At 58.5% G+C, this 18,911-nt stretch overlaps 1 protein-coding gene across 1 annotated transcript in view; it reads left to right on the top strand.

Annotated features, from left to right (window-relative positions):
- LOC135574933 (centrosomal protein of 192 kDa-like) overlaps positions 1-18,911 on the top strand; it is a gene marked incomplete at its 5' end in the record, with an annotated part of 34,011 nt that overhangs the window by 4,517 nt on the left and 10,583 nt on the right. Inside the window, 4 exons of the mRNA XM_065027054.1 lie at positions 955-1,074; positions 1,730-1,845; positions 3,385-3,509; positions 3,620-3,678. Of these exons, the coding sequence (XP_064883126.1) occupies positions 955-1,074; positions 1,730-1,845; positions 3,385-3,509; positions 3,620-3,639 (381 nt within the window). The remainder of the gene's footprint in view (positions 1-954; positions 1,075-1,729; positions 1,846-3,384; positions 3,510-3,619; positions 3,679-18,911) is intronic.

Here is an 18,911-nt window from a genome sequence, read left to right as displayed (position 1 = left end):
AGGGGGTTACTGACCACCCAGCTTTACCCAGTCACACCCCTGGTCCCCAGAACATATCTTTATTAGGGGGGTTACTGACCACCCAGCTTTACCCAGTCACACCCCTGGTCCCCAGAACATATCTTTATTAGGGGGGTTACTGACCACCCAGCTTTACCCAGTCACACCCCTGGTCCCCAGAACATATCTTTATTAGGGGGTTACTGACCACCCAGCTTTACCCAGTCACACCCTGGTCCCCAGAACATATCTTTATTAGGGGGTTACTGACCACCCAGCTTTACCCAGTTACACCCCTGGTCCCCAGAACATATCTTTATTAGGGGGTTACTGACCACCCAGCTTTACCCAGTCACACCCTGGTCCCCAGAACATATCTTTATTAGGGGAGCACGTTACTGACCACCCAGCTTTACCCAGTCACACCCCTGGTCCCCAGAACATATCTTTATTAGGGGTTACTGACCACCCAGCTTTACCCAGTCACACCCCTGGTCCCCAGAACATATCTTTATTAGGGGGGGTTACTGACCACCCAGCTTTACCCAGTCACACCCCTGGTCCCCAGAACATATCTTTATTAGGGGAGTTACTGACCACCCAGCTTTACCCAGTCACACCCCTGGTCCCAGAACATATCTTTATTAGGGGGTTACTGACCACCCAGCTTTACCCAGTCACACCCCTGGTCCCCAGAACATATCTTTATTAGGGGGGTTACTGACCACCCAGCTTTACCCAGTCACACCCTGGTCCCCAGAACATATCTTTATTAGGGGGTTACTGACCACCTTTACAGCTTTACCTTTATTAGGGGGGTTACAGTCACACCCTGGTCCCCAGAACATATCTTTATTAGGGGGGGGTTACTGACCACCCAGCTTTACCCAGTCACACCCCTGGTACCCAGAACTCCTCTCCTCCTGTTGATCTCCTCCTGTTGATCTCCTCCAGGTGCCCATCACCTTCCTGCCCAGGGACCGAGGGGACTATGCTCAGTTCTGGGACCTGGAGTGTCACCCAGTGGCTGAGCCTCAGCACAAGACCAGGATACGCTTCCAGCTCTGTGGCATTGTGGGTAGACTGATATAGGACATCATTATACTGCCAGGAGACTGATATAGGACATCACTATACTGCCAGGAGACATCATTATACTGCCAGGAGACTGTTATAGGACATCATTATACTACCAGGAGACTGTTATAGGACATCATTATACTGCCAGGAGACATCATTATACTGCCAGGAGACTGATATAGGACATCATTATACTACCAGGAGACTGTTATAGGACATCATTATACTGCCAGGAGACTGTTATAGGACACCATTATACTGCCAGGAGACTGTTATAGGACATCATTATACTGCCAGGAGACATCATTATACTGCCAGGAGACATCATTATACTGCCAGGAGACTGTTATAGGACATCATTATACTGCCAGGAGACATCATTATACTGCCAGGAGACTGTTATAGGACACCATTATACTACCAGGAGACTGTTATAGGACACCATTATACTGCCAGGAGACTGTTATAGGACACCATTATACTGCCAGGAGACTGTTATAGGACACCATTATACTGCCAGGAGACATCATTATACTGCCAGGAGACTGTCTTGAATAATGAATATGACCCTTCTGGATATGGCGTGGAGGGTGGCGGTGGCGTGGAGGGTGGCCATGATGATGATGATGATGATGATGGTGTGTTTCAGGGTGTGAAGGTTGGTCCAGCGGTGGCTCCTCAGGAAGCAGACTGTTCTCTGGTGAAGACTGAAGCCTTTAAGACCAGGAGAAGACCTGACCCGGTTGCTGATGGGGGCATGACTGGGTAAGGATGGCAGTCAGGTCTCACTAGTGATGACTGGCAGTCAGGTCCCACTAGTGATGCCTGGGTAAGGGCTGGCAGTCAGGTTCCACTAGTGATGACTGGGTAAGGACTGGCAGTCAGGTCTCACTAGTGATGACTGGGTAAGGACTGGCAGTCAGGTCTCACTAGTGATGACTGGGTAAGGACTGGCAGTCAGGTCTCACTAGTGATGACTGGGTAAGGACTGGCAGTCAGGTCTCACTAGTGATGACTGGCAGTCAGGTCTCACTAGTGATGACTGGGTAAGGACTGGCAGTCAGGTCTCACTAGTGATGACTGGCAGTCAGGTCTCACTAGTGATGACTGGCAGTCAGGTCTCACTAGTGATGACTGGCAGTCAGGTCTCACTAGTGATGACTGGCAGTCAGGTCTCACTAGTGATGACTGGCAGTCAGGTCTCACTAGTGATGACTGGGTAAGGACTGGCAGTCAGGTCTCACTAGTAAGGACTGGGTAAGGACTGGCAGTCAGGTCTCACTAGTGATGACTGGCAGTCAGGTCTCACTAGTGATGACTGGCAGTCAGGTCTCACTAGTGATGACTGGCAGTCAGGTCTCACTAGTGATGACTGGCAGTCAGGTCTCACTAGTGATGACTGGCAGTCAGGTCTCACTAGTGATGACTGGCAGTCAGGTCTCACTAGTGATGACTGGCAGTCAGGTCTCACTAGTGATGACTGGCAGTCAGGTCTCACTAGTGATGACTAGAAAAACAAGGTCGACCCTCCACAGTCCAGAGCACAGTGAAGGATGAATCACAAAACAGGGAGCACTAGTTAGCCAGCTAGTTAACCAGTTAGTTAGTCAGTCAGCTGGCAGTCAGGTCTCTCAGAGCCCCATGGAGGAGGAAGGTTCAGGAAGCTCAGAGCCCCAAGGAGGAGGAAGGTTCAGGAAGCTCAGAGCCCCAAGGAGGAGGAAGGTTCAGGTAGATGGTCAGGAAGCTCAGAGCCCCATGGAGGAGGAAGGTTCAGGTAGATGGTCAGGAAGCTCAGAGCCCCATGGAGGAGGAAGGTTCAGGTAGACGGTCACGGAGCTCAGAGCCCCATGGAGGAGGAAGGTTCAGGTAGACGGTCACGGAGCTCAGAGCCCCATGGAGGAGGAAGGTTCAGGTAGATGGTCAGGGAGCTCAGAGCCCCATGGAGGAGGAAGGTTCAGGAAGCTCAGAGCCCCATGGAGGAGGAAGATTCAGGAGGCTCAGAGCCCCATGGAGGAGGAAGGTTCAGGAAGCTCAGAGCCCCAAGGAGGAGGAAGGTTCAGGAAGCTCAGAGCCCCATGGAGGAGGAAGGTTCAGGAAGCTCAGAGCCCCAAGGAGGAGGAAGGTTCAAGTAGATGGTCAGGGAGCTCAAAGCCCCATGGAGGAGGAAGGTTCAGGTAGATGTTCAGGAAGCTCAAAGCCCCATGGAGGAGGAAGGTTCAGGTCGATGTTCAGGAAGCTCAAAGCCCCATGGAGGAGGAAGGTTCAGGTCGATGTTAAATGTGTGGATGATGTTGTGTGTTCCAGTCAGGAGGAGGCTCTGTGTAGGGGGTATACGCCCCCCAGGACCACCTCTCATTCCCCCTACCAGGGTAGGGGAGACCAGCACACTGAAGGTCAACATGAGAAACAACTCCTTGGAAACACATGCGGTGAGCAACACACACACACAGAATAATTGCATGAACTGTGATTGATGTGATAACTACCCAGAATGCTTTGCATTGCATGGATTTGATGTTGAGCTTGTCTGATGTTGCAGCTGATGTTCCTAACCCCTAAAGAGCCCTTCCACATCAAGCATTCCAAATATTCCCTAAGGTGAGTCCACGCCGCTTGGTGACTGTCATTCCTCTTCTGTAATCAGTGTCCTGGTTAGCCTGGCCACAGAGCTATACCATGACCATAGAAGTTGACCAAGACTGCACAACTACATCTGGGACCAGGCTATGATGTACTGAAAGGCTGTGATTGGTCCTGTTTGTGTAACCCTGAGTGTGACTTCCTGCTCCTAATGCTGTGGAAACTCAGAGGGGTCGGTCTTAGAGCGTCTGGACAGCAGGTCACTGTGTTGGTCAGGCTCTGGGTCTGAGAGCGTCTGGACAGCAGGTCACTGTGTTGGTCAGGCTCTGGGTCTGAGAGCGTCTGGACAGCAGGTCACTGTGTTGGTCAGGCTCTGGGTCTGAGAGCGTCTGGACAGCAGGTCACTGTGTTGGTCAGGCTCTGGGTCTGAGAGCGTCTGGACAGCAGGTCACTGTGTTGGTCAGGCTCTGGGTCTGAGAGCGTCTGGACAGCAGGTCACTGTGTTGGTCAGGCTCTGGGTCTGAGAGCGTCTGGACACCAGGTCACTGTGTTGGTCAGGCTCTGGGTCTGAGAGCGTCTGGACAGCAGGTCACTGTGTTGGTCAGGCTCTGGGCCTGAGAGCGTCTGGACAGCAGGTCACTGTGTTGGTCAGGCTCTGGGTCTGAGAGCGTCTGGACAGCAGGTCACTGTGTTGGTCAGGCTCTGGGTCTGAGAGCGTCTGGACAGCAGGTCACTGTGTTGGTCAGGCTCTGGGTCTGAGAGCGTCTGGACAGCAGGCCACTGTGTTGGTCAGGCTCTGGGTCTGAGAGCGTCTGGACAGCAGGTCACTGTGTTGGTCAGGCTCTGGGTCTGAGAGCGTCTGGACAGCAGGTCACTGTGTTGGTCAGGCTCTGGGTCTGAGAGCGTCTGGACAGCAGGTCACTGTGTTGGTCAGGCTCTGGGTCTGAGAGCGTCTGGACAGCAGGTCACTGTGTTGGTCAGGCTCTGGGTCTGAGAGTGTCTGGACAGCAGGTCACTGTGTTGGTCAGGCTCTGGACAGCAGGTCACTGTGTTGGTCAGGCTCTGGGTCTGAGAGCGTCTGGACAGCAGGTCACTGTGTTGGTCAGGCTCTGGACAGCAGGTCACTGTGTTGGTCAGGCTCTGGGTCTGAGAGCGTCTGGACAGCAGGTCACTGTGTTGGTCAGGCTCTGGGCCTGAGAGCGTCTGGACAGCAGGTCACTGTGTTGGTCAGGCTCTGGACAGCAGGTCACTGTGTTGGTCAGGCTCTGGGTCTGAGAGCGTCTGGACAGCAGGTCACTGTGTTGGTCAGGCTCTGGGTCTGAGAGCGTCTGGACAGCAGGTCACTGTGTTGGTCAGGCTCTGGGCCTGAGAGCGTCTGGACAGCAGGTCACTGTGTTGGTCAGGCTCTGGGTCTGAGAGCGTCTGGACAGCAAGTCACTGTGTTGGTCAGGCTCTGGGCCTGAGAGCGTTTGGACAGCAGGCCACTGTGTTGGTCAGGCTCTGGGTCTGAGAGCGTCTGGACAGCAGGTCACTGTGTTGGTCAGGCTCTGGGTCTGAGAGCGTCTGGACAGCAAGTCACTGTGTTGGTCAGGCTCTGGGCCTGAGAGCGTCTGGACAGCAGGTCACTGTGTTGGTCAGGCTCTGGGCCTGAGAGCGTCTGGACAGCAGGTCACTGTGTTGGTCAGGCTCTGGGCCTGAGAGCGCCTGGACAGCAGGTCACTGTGTTGGTCAGGCTCTGGACAGCAGGTCACTGTGTTGGTCAGGCTCTGGGTCTGAGAGCGTTTGGACAGCAGGTCACTGTGTTGGTCAGGCTTTGGGCCTGAGTGTCTGGACAGCAGGTCACTGTGTTGGTCAGGCTCTGGGCCTGAGAGCGTCTGGACAGCAGGCCACTGTGTTGGTCAGGCTCTGGACAGCAGGTCACTGTGTTGGTCAGGGCTCTGGCCCTGAGAGCGTCTGGACAGCAGGTCACTGTGTTGGTCAGGCTCTGGGTCTGAGAGCGTCTGGACAGCAGGTCACTGTGTTGGTCAGGCTCTGGGCCTGAGAGCGTCTGGACAGCAGGTCACTGTGTTGGTCAGGCTCTGGGCCTGAGAGCGTTTGGACAGCAGGTCACTGTGTTGGCCAGGCTCTGGACAGCAGGTCACTGTGTTGGTCAGGCTCTGGACAGCAGGTCACTGTGTTGGTCAGGCTCTGGGCCTGAGAGCGTCTGGACAGCAGGTCACTGTGTTGGCCAGGCTCTGGACAGCAGGTCACTGTGTTGGCCAGGCTCTGGACAGCAGGTCACTGTGTTGGTCAGGCTCTGGGTCTGAGAGCGTCTGGACAGCAGGTCACTGTGTTGGTCAGGCTCTGGGCCTGAGAGCGTCTGGACAGCAGGTCACTGTGTTGGTGAGGCTCTGGACAGCAGGTCACTGTATTGGTCAGGCTCTGGGCCTGAGAGCGTCTGGACAGCAGGTCACTGTGTTGGTCAGGCTCTGGGTCTGAGAGCGTCTGGACAGCAGGCCACTGTGTTGGTCAGGCTCTGGGTCTGAGAGCGTCTGGACAGCAGGTCACTGTGTTGGTCAGGCTCTGGACAGCAGGTCACTGTGTTGGTCAGGCTCTGGGTCTGAGAACATCTGGACAGCAGGTCACTGTGTTGGTCAGGCTCTGGGTCTGAGAGCGTCTGGACAGCAGGCCACTGTGTTGGTCAGGCTCTGGGTCTGAGAGCGTCTGGACAGCAGGCCACTGTGTTGGTCAGGCTCTGGGCCTGAGAGCGTCTGGACAGCAGGCCACTGTGTTGGTCAGGCTCTGGTCCTGAGAGAGCGTCTGGACAGCAGGTCACTGTGTTGGTCAGGCTCTGGGTCTGAGAGCGTCTGGACAGCAGGTCACTGTGTTGGTCAGGCTCTGGGTCTGAGAGCGTCTGGACAGCAGGTCACTGTGTTGGTCAGGCTCTGGGTCTGAGAGCGTCTGGACAGCAGGTCACTGTGTTGGTCAGGCTCTGGGTCTGAGAGCGTCTGGACACCAGGTCACTGTGTTGGTCAGGCTCTGGGTCTGAGAGCGTCTGGACAGCAAGTCACTGTGTTGGTCAGGCTCTGGGTCTGAGAGCGTCTGGACAGCAGGTCACTGTGTTGGTCAGGCTCTGGGTCTGAGAGCGTCTGGACAGCAGGCCACTGTGTTGGTCAGGCTCTGGGTCTGAGAGCGTCTGGACAGCAGGTCACTGTGTTGGTCAGGCTCTGGGTCTGAGAGCGTCTGGACAGCAGGTCACTGTGTTGGTCAGGCTCTGGGTCTGAGAGCGTCTGGACAGCAGGTCACTGTGTTGGTCAGGCTCTGGGTCTGAGAGCGTCTGGACAGCAGGTCACTGTGTTGGTCAGGCTCTGGGTCTGAGAGCGTCTGGACAGCAGGTCACTGTGTTGGTCAGGCTCTGGGTCTGAGAGCGTCTGGACAGCAGGTCACTGTGTTGGTCAGGCTCTGGACAGCAGGTCACTGTGTTGGTCAGGCTCTGGGTCTGAGAGCGTCTGGACAGCAGGTCACTGTGTTGGTCACTCTGGACAGCAGGTCACTGTGTTGGTCAGGCTCTGGGTCTGAGAGCGTCTGGACAGCAGGTCACTGTGTTGGTCAGGCTCTGGGCCTGAGAGCGTCTGGACAGCAGGTCACTGTGTTGGTCAGGCTCTGGACAGCAGGTCACTGTGTTGGTCAGGCTCTGGGTCTGAGAGCGTCTGGACAGCAGGTCACTGTGTTGGTCAGGCTCTGGGTCTGAGAGCGTCTGGACAGCAGGTCACTGTGTTGGTCAGGCTCTGGGCCTGAGAGCGTCTGGACAGCAGGTCACTGTGTTGGTCAGGCTCTGGGTCTGAGAGCGTCTGGACAGCAAGTCACTGTGTTGGTCAGGCTCTGGGCCTGAGAGCGTTTGGACAGCAGGCCACTGTGTTGGTCAGGCTCTGGGTCTGAGAGCGTCTGGACAGCAGGTCACTGTGTTGGTCAGGCTCTGGGTCTGAGAGCGTCTGGACAGCAAGTCACTGTGTTGGTCAGGCTCTGGGCCTGAGAGCGTCTGGACAGCAGGTCACTGTGTTGGTCAGGCTCTGGGCCTGAGAGCGTCTGGACAGCAGGTCACTGTGTTGGTCAGGCTCTGGACAGCAGGTCACTGTGTTGGTCAGGCTCTGGGTCTGAGAGCGTTTGGACAGCAGGTCACTGTGTTGGTCAGGCTCTGGGCCTGAGTGTCTGGACAGCAGGTCACTGTGTTGGTCAGGCTCTGGGTCTGAGAGCGTCTGGACAGCAGGTCACTGTGTTGGTCAGGCTCTGGACAGCAGGTCACTGTGTTGGTCAGGCTCTGGGTCTGAGAGCGTCTGGACAGCAGGTCACTGTGTTGGTCAGGCTCTGGACAGCAGGTCACTGTGTTGGTCAGGCTCTGGGTCTGAGAGCGTCTGGACAGCAGGTCACTGTGTCACTGTGTTGGTCAGGCTCTGGACAGCAGGTCACTGTGTTGGTCAGGCTCTGGGTCTGAGAGCGTCTGGACAGCAGGTCACTGTGTTGGTCAGGCTCTGGGTCTGAGAGCGTCTGGACAGCAGGTCTGTGTTGGTCAGGCTCTGGGCCTGAGAGCGTCTGGACAGCAGGTCACTGTGTTGGTCAGGCTCTGGGTCTGAGAGCGTCTGGACAGCAAGTCACTGTGTTGGTCAGGCTCTGGGCCTGAGAGCGTTTGGACAGCAGGCCACTGTGTTGGTCAGGCTCTGGGTCTGAGAGCGTCTGGACAGCAGGTCACTGTGTTGGTCAGGCTCTGGGTCTGAGAGCGTCTGGACAGCAAGTCACTGTGTTGGTCAGGCTCTGGGCCTGAGAGCGTCTGGACAGCAGGTCACTGTGTTGGTCAGGCTCTGGGCCTGAGAGCGTCTGGACAGCAGGTCACTGTGTTGGTCAGGCTCTGGGCCTGAGAGCGTCTGGACAGCAGGTCACTGTGTTGGTCAGGCTCTGGACAGCAGGTCACTGTGTTGGTCAGGCTCTGGCCCTGAGAGCGTCTGGACAGCAGGTCACTGTGTTGGTCAGGCTCTGGCCCTGAGAGCGTCTGGACAGCAGGTCACTGTGTTGGTCAGGCTCTGGGTCTGAGAGCGTCTGGACAGCAGGTCACTGTGTTGGTCAGGCTCTGGGCCTGAGAGCGTCTGGACAGCAGGTCACTGTGTTGGTCAGGCTCTGGGCCTGGAGAGCGTCTGGACAGCAGGTCACTGTGTTGGTCAGGCTCTGGGCCTGAGAGCGTTTGGACAGCAGGTCACTGTGTTGGCCAGGCTCTGGACAGCAGGTCACTGTGTTGGTCAGGCTCTGGACAGCAGGTCACTGTGTTGGTCAGGCTCTGGGCCTGAGAGCGTCTGGACAGCAGGTCACTGTGTTGGTCAGGCTCTGGGCCTGAGAGCGTTTGGACAGCAGGTCACTGTGTTGGCCAGGCTCTGGACAGCAGGTCACTGTGTTGGTCAGGCTCTGGACAGCAGGTCACTGTGTTGGTCAGGCTCTGGGCCTGAGAGCGTCTGGACAGCAGGTCACTGTGTTGGTCAGGCTCTGGGCCTGAGAGCGTCTGGACAGCAGGTCACTGTGTTGGTCAGGCTCTGGGCCTGAGAGCGTCTGGACAGCAGGTCACTGTGTTGGTCAGGCTCTGGACAGCAGGTCACTGTGTTGGTCAGGCTCTGGGCCTGAGAGCGTCTGGACAGCAGGTCACTGTGTTGGTCAGGCTCTGGACAGCAGGTCACTGTGTTGGTCAGGCTCTGGGTCTGAGAGCGTCTGGACAGCAGGTCACTGTGTTGGTCAGGCTCTGGGCCTGAGAGCGTCTGGACAGCAGGTCACTGTGTTGGTCAGGCTCTGGGTCTGAGAGCGTCTGGACAGCAAGTCACTGTGTTGGTCAGGCTCTGGGCCTGAGAGCGTTTGGACAGCAGGCCACTGTGTTGGTCAGGCTCTGGGTCTGAGAGCGTCTGGACAGCAGGTCACTGTGTTGGTCAGGCTCTGGGTCTGAGAGCGTCTGGACAGCAAGTCACTGTGTTGGTCAGGCTCTGGGCCTGAGAGCGTCTGGACAGCAGGTCACTGTGTTGGTCAGGCTCTGGGCCTGAGAGCGTCTGGACAGCAGGTCACTGTGTTGGTCAGGCTCTGGGCCTGAGAGCGTCTGGACAGCAGGTCACTGTGTTGGTCAGGCTCTGGACAGCAGGTCACTGTGTTGGTCAGGCTCTGGGTCTGAGAGCGTTTGGACAGCAGGTCACTGTGTTGGTCAGGCTCTGGACAGCAGGTCACTGTGTTGGTCAGGCTCTGGGTCTGAGAGCGTCTGGACAGCAGGTCACTGTGTTGGTCAGGCTCTGGGTCTGAGAGCGTCTGGACAGCAGGTCACTGTGTTGGTCAGGCTCTGGGTCTGAGAGCGTCTGGACAGCAAGTCACTGTGTTGGTCAGGCTCTGGGCCTGAGAGCGTCTGGACAGCAGGTCACTGTGTTGGTCAGGCTCTGGGCCTGAGAGCGTCTGGACAGCAGGTCACTGTGTTGGTCAGGCTCTGGGCCTGAGAGCGTCTGGACAGCAGGTCACTGTGTTGGTCAGGCTCTGGACAGCAGGTCACTGTGTTGGTCAGGCTCTGGGTCTGAGAGCGTTTGGACAGCAGGTCACTGTGTTGGTCAGGCTTTGGGCCTGAGTGTCTGGACAGCAGGTCACTGTGTTGGTCAGGCTCTGGGCCTGAGAGCGTCTGGACAGCAGGCCACTGTGTTGGTCAGGCTCTGGACAGCAGGTCACTGTGTTGGTCAGGCTCTGGCCCTGAGAGCGTCTGGACAGCAGGTCACTGTGTTGGTCAGGCTCTGGGTCTGAGAGCGTCTGGACAGCAGGTCACTGTGTTGGTCAGGCTCTGGGCCTGAGAGCGTCTGGACAGCAGGTCACTGTGTTGGTCAGGCTCTGGGCCTGAGAGCGTCTGGACAGCAGGTCACTGTGTTGGTCAGGCTCTGGGCCTGAGAGCGTTTGGACAGCAGGTCACTGTGTTGGCCAGGCTCTGGACAGCAGGTCACTGTGTTGGTCAGGCTCTGGGCCTGAGAGCGTCTGGACAGCAGGTCACTGTGTTGGTCAGGCTCTGGGCCTGAGAGCGTTTGGACAGCAGGTCACTGTGTTGGCCAGGCTCTGGACAGCAGGTCACTGTGTTGGTCAGGCTCTGGACAGCAGGTCACTGTGTTGGTCAGGCTCTGGGCCTGAGAGCGTCTGGACAGCAGGTCACTGTGTTGGTCAGGCTCTGGGCCTGAGAGCGTCTGGACAGCAGGTCACTGTGTTGGTCAGGCTCTGGGCCTGAGAGCGTCTGGACAGCAGGTCACTGTGTTGGTCAGGCTCTGGACAGCAGGTCACTGTGTTGGTCAGGCTCTGGGCCTGAGAGCGTCTGGACAGCAGGTCACTGTGTTGGTCAGGCTCTGGACAGCAGGTCACTGTGTTGGTCAGGCTCTGGGTCTGAGAGCGTCTGGACAGCAGGTCACTGTGTTGGTCAGGCTCTGGGCCTGAGAGCGTCTGGACAGCAGGTCACTGTGTTGGTCAGGCTCTGGGTCTGAGAGCGTCTGGACAGCAAGTCACTGTGTTGGTCAGGCTCTGGGCCTGAGAGCGTTTGGACAGCAGGCCACTGTGTTGGTCAGGCTCTGGGTCTGAGAGCGTCTGGACAGCAGGTCACTGTGTTGGTCAGGCTCTGGGTCTGAGAGCGTCTGGACAGCAAGTCACTGTGTTGGTCAGGCTCTGGGCCTGAGAGCGTCTGGACAGCAGGTCACTGTGTTGGTCAGGCTCTGGGCCTGAGAGCGTCTGGACAGCAGGTCACTGTGTTGGTCAGGCTCTGGGCCTGAGAGCGTCTGGACAGCAGGTCACTGTGTTGGTCAGGCTCTGGACAGCAGGTCACTGTGTTGGTCAGGCTCTGGGTCTGAGAGCGTTTGGACAGCAGGTCACTGTGTTGGTCAGGCTTTGGGCCTGAGTGTCTGGACAGCAGGTCACTGTGTTGGTCAGGCTCTGGGCCTGAGAGCGTCTGGACAGCAGGCCACTGTGTTGGTCAGGCTCTGGACAGCAGGTCACTGTGTTGGTCAGGCTCTGGCCCTGAGAGCGTCTGGACAGCAGGTCACTGTGTTGGTCAGGCTCTGGGTCTGAGAGCGTCTGGACAGCAGGTCACTGTGTTGGTCAGGCTCTGGGCCTGAGAGCGTCTGGACAGCAGGTCACTGTGTTGGTCAGGCTCTGGGCCTGAGAGCGTTTGGACAGCAGGTCACTGTGTTGGCCAGGCTCTGGACAGCAGGTCACTGTGTTGGTCAGGCTCTGGACAGCAGGTCACTGTGTTGGTCAGGCTCTGGGCCTGAGAGCGTCTGGACAGCAGGTCACTGTGTTGGCCAGGCTCTGGACAGCAGGTCACTGTGTTGGCCAGGCTCTGGACAGCAGGTCACTGTGTTGGTCAGGCTCTGGGTCTGAGAGCGTCTGGACAGCAGGTCACTGTGTTGGTCAGGCTCTGGGCCTGAGAGCGTCTGGACAGCAGGTCACTGTGTTGGTGAGGCTCTGGACAGCAGGTCACTGTATTGGTCAGGCTCTGGGCCTGAGAGCGTCTGGACAGCAGGTCACTGTGTTGGTCAGGCTCTGGGTCTGAGAGCGTCTGGACAGCAGGCCACTGTGTTGGTCAGGCTCTGGGTCTGAGAGCGTCTGGACAGCAGGTCACTGTGTTGGTCAGGCTCTGGACAGCAGGTCACTGTGTTGGTCAGGCTCTGGGTCTGAGAACATCTGGACAGCAGGTCACTGTGTTGGTCAGGCTCTGGGTCTGAGAGCGTCTGGACAGCAGGCCACTGTGTTGGTCAGGCTCTGGGTCTGAGAGCGTCTGGACAGCAGGCCACTGTGTTGGTCAGGCTCTGGGCCTGAGAGCGTCTGGACAGCAGGCCACTGTGTTGGTCAGGCTCTGGTCCTGAGAGCGTCTGGACAGCAGGTCACTGTGTTGGTCAGGCTCTGGGTCTGAGAGCGTCTGGACAGCAGGTCACTGTGTTGGTCAGGCTCTGGGTCTGAGAGCGTCTGGACAGCAGGTCACTGTGTTGGTCAGGCTCTGGGTCTGAGAGCGTCTGGACAGCAGGTCACTGTGTTGGTCAGGCTCTGGGTCTGAGAGCGTCTGGACACCAGGTCACTGTGTTGGTCAGGCTCTGGGTCTGAGAGCGTCTGGACAGCAAGTCACTGTGTTGGTCAGGCTCTGGGTCTGAGAGCGTCTGGACAGCAGGTCACTGTGTTGGTCAGGCTCTGGGTCTGAGAGCGTCTGGACAGCAGGCCACTGTGTTGGTCAGGCTCTGGGTCTGAGAGCGTCTGGACAGCAGGTCACTGTGTTGGTCAGGCTCTGGGTCTGAGAGCGTCTGGACAGCAGGTCACTGTGTTGGTCAGGCTCTGGGTCTGAGAGCGTCTGGACAGCAGGTCACTGTGTTGGTCAGGCTCTGGGTCTGAGAGCGTCTGGACAGCAGGTCACTGTGTTGGTCAGGCTCTGGGTCTGAGAGCGTCTGGACAGCAGGTCACTGTGTTGGTCAGGCTCTGGGTCTGAGAGCGTCTGGACAGCAGGTCACTGTGTTGGTCAGGCTCTGGACAGCAGGTCACTGTGTTGGTCAGGCTCTGGGTCTGAGAGCGTCTGGACAGCAGGTCACTGTGTTGGTCAGGCTCTGGACAGCAGGTCACTGTGTTGGTCAGGCTCTGGGTCTGAGAGCGTCTGGACAGCAGGTCACTGTGTTGGTCAGGCTCTGGGCCTGAGAGCGTCTGGACAGCAGGTCACTGTGTTGGTCAGGCTCTGGACAGCAGGTCACTGTGTTGGTCAGGCTCTGGGTCTGAGAGCGTCTGGACAGCAGGTCACTGTGTTGGTCAGGCTCTGGGTCTGAGAGCGTCTGGACAGCAGGTCACTGTGTTGGTCAGGCTCTGGGCCTGAGAGCGTCTGGACAGCAGGTCACTGTGTTGGTCAGGCTCTGGGTCTGAGAGCCGTCTGGACAGCAAGTCACTGTGTTGGTCAGGCTCTGGGCCTGAGAGCGTTTGGACAGCAGGCCACTGTGTTGGTCAGGCTCTGGGTCTGAGAGCGTCTGGACAGCAGGTCACTGTGTTGGTCAGGCTCTGGGCCTGAGAGCGTCTGGACAGCAGGTCACTGTGTTGGTCAGGCTCTGGGCCTGAGAGCGTCTGGACAGCAGGTCACTGTGTTGGTCAGGCTCTGGACAGCAGGTCACTGTGTTGGTCAGGCTCTGGGTCTGAGAGCGTTTGGACAGCAGGTCACTGTGTTGGTCAGGCTCTGGGCCTGAGTGTCTGGACAGCAGGTCACTGTGTTGGTCAGGCTCTGGGTCTGAGAGCGTCTGGACAGCAGGTCACTGTGTTGGTCAGGCTCTGGACAGCAGGTCACTGTGTTGGTCAGGCTCTGGGTCTGAGAGCGTCTGGACAGCAGGTCACTGTGTTGGTCAGGCTCTGGACAGCAGGTCACTGTGTTGGTCAGGCTCTGGGTCTGAGAGCGTCTGGACAGCAGGTCACTGTGTTGGTCAGGCTCTGGGCCTGAGAGCGTCTGGACAGCAGGTCACTGTGTTGGTCAGGCTCTGGACAGCAGGTCACTGTGTTGGTCAGGCTCTGGGTCTGAGAGCGTCTGGACAGCAGGTCACTGTGTTGGTCAGGCTCTGGGTCTGAGAGCGTCTGGACAGCAGGTCACTGTGTTGGTCAGGCTCTGGGCCTGAGAGCGTCTGGACAGCAGGTCACTGTGTTGGTCAGGCTCTGGGTCTGAGAGCGTCTGGACAGCAAGTCACTGTGTTGGTCAGGCTCTGGGCCTGAGAGCGTTTGGACAGCAGGCCACTGTGTTGGTCAGGCTCTGGGTCTGAGAGCGTCTGGACAGCAGGTCACTGTGTTGGTCAGGCTCTGGGTCTGAGAGCGTCTGGACAGCAAGTCACTGTGTTGGTCAGGCTCTGGGCCTGAGAGCGTCTGGACAGCAGGTCACTGTGTTGGTCAGGCTCTGGGCCTGAGAGCGTCTGGACAGCAGGTCACTGTGTTGGTCAGGCTCTGGGCCTGAGAGCGTCTGGACAGCAGGTCACTGTGTTGGTCAGGCTCTGGACAGCAGGTCACTGTGTTGGTCAGGCTCTGGGTCTGAGAGCGTTTGGACAGCAGGTCACTGTGTTGGTCAGGCTTTGGGCCTGAGTGTCTGGACAGCAGGTCACTGTGTTGGTCAGGCTCTGGGCCTGAGAGCGTCTGGACAGCAGGCCACTGTGTTGGTCAGGCTCTGGACAGCAGGTCACTGTGTTGGTCAGGCTCTGGCCCTGAGAGCGTCTGGACAGCAGGTCACTGTGTTGGTCAGGCTCTGGGTCTGAGAGCGTCTGGACAGCAGGTCACTGTGTTGGTCAGGCTCTGGGCCTGAGAGCGTCTGGACAGCAGGTCACTGTGTTGGTCAGGCTCTGGGCCTGAGAGCGTTTGGACAGCAGGTCACTGTGTTGGCCAGGCTCTGGACAGCAGGTCACTGTGTTGGTCAGGCTCTGGACAGCAGGTCACTGTGTTGGTCAGGCTCTGGGTCTGAGAGCGTCTGGACAGCAGGTCACTGTGTTGGTCAGGCTCTGGGCCTGAGAGCGTCTGGACAGCAGGTCACTGTGTTGGTCAGGCTCTGGACAGCAGGTCACTGTATTGGTCAGGCTCTGGGCCTGAGAGCGTCTGGACAGCAGGTCACTGTGTTGGTCAGGCTCTGGGTCTGAGAGCGTCTGGACAGCAGGCCACTGTGTTGGTCAGGCTCTGGGTCTGAGAGCGTCTGGACAGCAGGTCACTGTGTTGGTCAGGCTCTGGACAGCAGGTCACTGTGTTGGTCAGGCTCTGGGTCTGAGAACATCTGGACAGCAGGTCACTGTGTTGGTCAGGCTCTGGGTCTGAGAGCGTCTGGACAGCAGGCCACTGTGTTGGTCAGGCTCTGGGTCTGAGAGCGTCTGGACAGCAGGCCACTGTGTTGGTCAGGCTCTGGGCCTGAGAGCGTCTGGACAGCAGGCCACTGTGTTGGTCAGGCTCTGGACAGCAGGTCACTGTGTTGGTCAGGCTCTGGTCCTGAGAGCGTCTGGACAGCAGGTCACTGTGTTGGTCAGGCTCTGGGTCTGAGAGCGTCTGGACAGCAGGTCACTGTGTTGGTCAGGCTCTGGGTCTGAGAGCGTCTGGACAGCAGGTCACTGTGTTGGTCAGGCTCTGGGTCTGAGAGCGTCTGGACAGCAGGTCACTGTGTTGGTCAGGCTCTGGGTCTGAGAGCGTCTGGACACCAGGTCACTGTGTTATCTACTGAAGTAGGTGTGGTGGTGCTGTGTGGCGAATGGCATCTTGCTGCATGTCCTGACTCCTCCCATGTCTGCCTCAGTCTGTTGTCTGCCTCAGTCTGTTGTCTGCCTCAGTCTGTTGTCTGCCTCAGTCTGTTGTCTGCCTCAGTCTGTTGTCTGCCTCAGTCTGTTGTCTGCCTCAGTCTGTTGTCTGCCTCAGTCTGTTGTCTGCCTCAGTCCGTGTGGCGTGTGTAGTCTGCCTCAGTCCGTGTGGCGTGTGGCGTCTGCCTCAGTCCGTGTGGCGTCTGCCTCAGTCCGTGTGGCGTCTGCCTCTCAGTCCGTGTGGCGTCTGCCTCTCAGTCCGTGTGGCGTCTGCCTCTCAGTCCGTGTGGCGTCTGCCTCTCAGTCCGTGTGGCGTCTGCCTCTCAGTCCGTGTGGCGTCTGCCTCTCAGTCCGTGTGGCGTCTGCCTCTCAGTCCGTAGTGTCGTCTGCCTCTCAGTCCGTGTGGCGTCTGCCTCTCAGTCCGTGTGTCGTCTGCCTCAGTCCGTGTGTCGTCTGCCTCAGTCCGTGGTGTCGTCTGCCTCAGTCCGTGTGGCGTCTGCCTCTCAGTCCGTGTGGCGTCTGCCTCTCAGTCCGTGTGGCGTCTGCCTCTCAGTCCGTGTGGCGTCTGCCTCTCAGTCCGTGTGGCGTCTGCCTCTCAGTCCGTGTGGCGTCTGCCTCTCAGTCCGTGTGGCGTCTGCCTCTCAGTCCGTGTGGCGTCTGCCTCTCAGTCCGTGTGGCGTCTGCCTCTCAGTCCGTGTGGCGTCTGCCTCTCAGTCCGTAGTGTCGTCTGCCTCTCAGTCCGTGTGGCGTCTGCCTCTCTGTCCGTGGTGTCGTCTGCCTCTCTGTCCGTGGTGTCGTCTGCCTCTCTGTCCGTGGTGTCGTCTGCCTCTCAGTCCGTAGTGTCGTCTGCCTCTCAGTCCGTGTGGCGTCTGCCTCTCTGTCCGTGGTGTCGTCTGCCTCTCTGTCCGTGGTGTCGTCTGCCTCTCTGTCCGTGGTGTCGTCTGCCTCTCTGTCCGTGGTGTCGTCTGCCTCTCTGTCCGTGGTGTCGTCTGCCTCTCTGTCCGTGGTGTCGTCTGCCTCTCTGTCCGTGGTGTCGTCTGCCTCTGTCCGTGGTGTCGTCTGCCTCTCTGTCCGTGGTGTCGTCTGCCTCTCTGTCCGTGGTGTCGTCTGCCTCTCTGTCCGTGGTGTCGTCTGCCTCTCTGTCCGTGGTGTCGTCTGCCTCTCTGTCCGTGGTGTCGTCTGCCTCTCTGTCCGTGGTGTCGTCTGCCTCTCTGTCCGTGGTGTCGTCTGCCTCTCTGTCCGTGGTGTCGTCTGCCTCTCTGTCCGTGGTGTCGTCTGCCTCTCTGTCCGTGGTGTCGTCTGCCTCTCTGTCCGTGGTGTCGTCTGCCTCTCTGTCCGTGGTGTCGTCTGCCTCTGTCCGTGGTGTCGTGCCTCTGTCCGTGGTGCCTCTCTGTCCGTGGTGTCGTCTGCCTCTCTGTCCGTGGTGTCGTCTGCCTCTCTGTCCGTGGTGTCGTCTGCCTCTCTGTCCGTGGTGTCGTCTGCCTCTCTGTCCGTGGTGTCGTCTGCCTCTCTGTCCGTGGTGTCGTCTGCCTCTCTGTCCGTGGTGTCGTCTGCCTCTCTGTCCGTGGTGTCGTCTGCCTCTCTGTCCGTGGTGTCGTCTGCCTCTCTGTCCGTGGTGTCGTCTGCCTCTCTGTCCGTGGTGTCGTCTGCCTCTCTGTCCGTGGTGTCGTCTGCCTCTCTGTCCGTGGTGTCGTCTGCCTCTCTGTCCGTGGTGTCGTCTGCCTCTCTGTCCGTGGTGTCGTCTGCCTCTCTGTCCGTGGTGTCGTCTGCCTCTCTGTCCGTGGTGTCGTCTGCCTCTCTGTCCGTGGTGTCGTCTGCCTCTCTGTCCGTGGTGTCGTCTGCCTCTCTGTCTGCCTCTCTGTCCGTGGTGTCGTCTGCCTCTCTGTCCGTGGTGTCGTCTGCCTCTCTGTCCGTGGTGTCGTCTGCCTCTCTGTCCGTGGTGTCGTCTGCCTCTCTGTCCGTGGTGTCGTCTGCCTCTCTGTCCGTGGTGTGTCTGCCTGTCTGTCTGTCGTCTGCCTCTGTCCGTGGTGTCGTCTGCCTCTCTGTCCGTGGTGTCGTCTGCCTCTCTGTCCGTGGTGTCGTCTGCCTCTCTGTCCGTGGTGTCGTCTGCCTCTCTGTCCGTGGTGTCGTCTGCCTCTCTGTCCGTGGTGTCGTCTGCCTCTCTGTCCGTGGTGTCGTCTGCCTCTCTGTCCGTGGTGTCGTCTGCCTCTCTGTCCGTGGTGTCGTCTGCCTCTCTGTCCGTGGTGTCGTCTGCCTCTCTGTCCGTGGTGTCGTCTGCCTCTCTGTCCGTGGTGTCGTCTGCCTCTCTCTGTCCGTGGTGTCGTCTGCCTCTCTGTCCGTGGTGTCGTCTGCCTCTCTGTCCGTGGTGTCGTCTGCCTCTCTGTCCGTGGTGTCGTCTGCCTCTCTGTCCGTGGTGTCGTCTGCCTCTCTGTCCGTGGTGTCGTCTGCCTCTCTGTCCGTGGTGTCGTCTGCCTCTCTGTCCGTGGTGTCGTCTGCCTCTCTGTCCGTGGTGTCGTCTGCCTCTCTGTCCGTGGTGTCGTCTGCCTCTCTGTCCGTGGTGTCGTCTGCCTCTGTCCGTGGTGTCGTCTGCCTCTCTGTCCGTGGTGTCGTCTGCCTCTCTGTCCGTGGTGTCCGTCTGCCTCTCTGTCCGTGGTGTCGTCTGCCTCTCTGTCCGTGTGTCGTCTGCCTCTCTGTCCGTGGTGTCGTCTGCCTCTCTGTCCGTGGTGTCGTCTGCCTCTCTGTCTGCCTCTGTCCGGTGTCGTCTGCCTCTCTGTCTGCCTCTGTCCGTAGTGTCGTCTGCCTCTCTGTCCGTGGTGTCGTCTGCCTCTCTGTCCGTGGTGTCGTCTGCCTCTCTGTCTGCCTCTGTCCGTAGTGTCGTCTGCCTCTCTGTCCGTGGTGTCGTCTGCCTCTCTGTCCGTGGTGTCGTCTGCCTCTCTGTCCGTCCGTAGTGTCGTCTGCCTCTCTGTC

This window comes from Oncorhynchus nerka, linkage group LG14 (genome assembly GCF_034236695.1).
Source record: "Oncorhynchus nerka isolate Pitt River linkage group LG14, Oner_Uvic_2.0, whole genome shotgun sequence".
Lineage (NCBI taxonomy): Eukaryota > Metazoa > Chordata > Actinopteri > Salmoniformes > Salmonidae > Oncorhynchus > Oncorhynchus nerka.
This window is presented reverse-complemented; position numbering and strand designations above follow the sequence as displayed.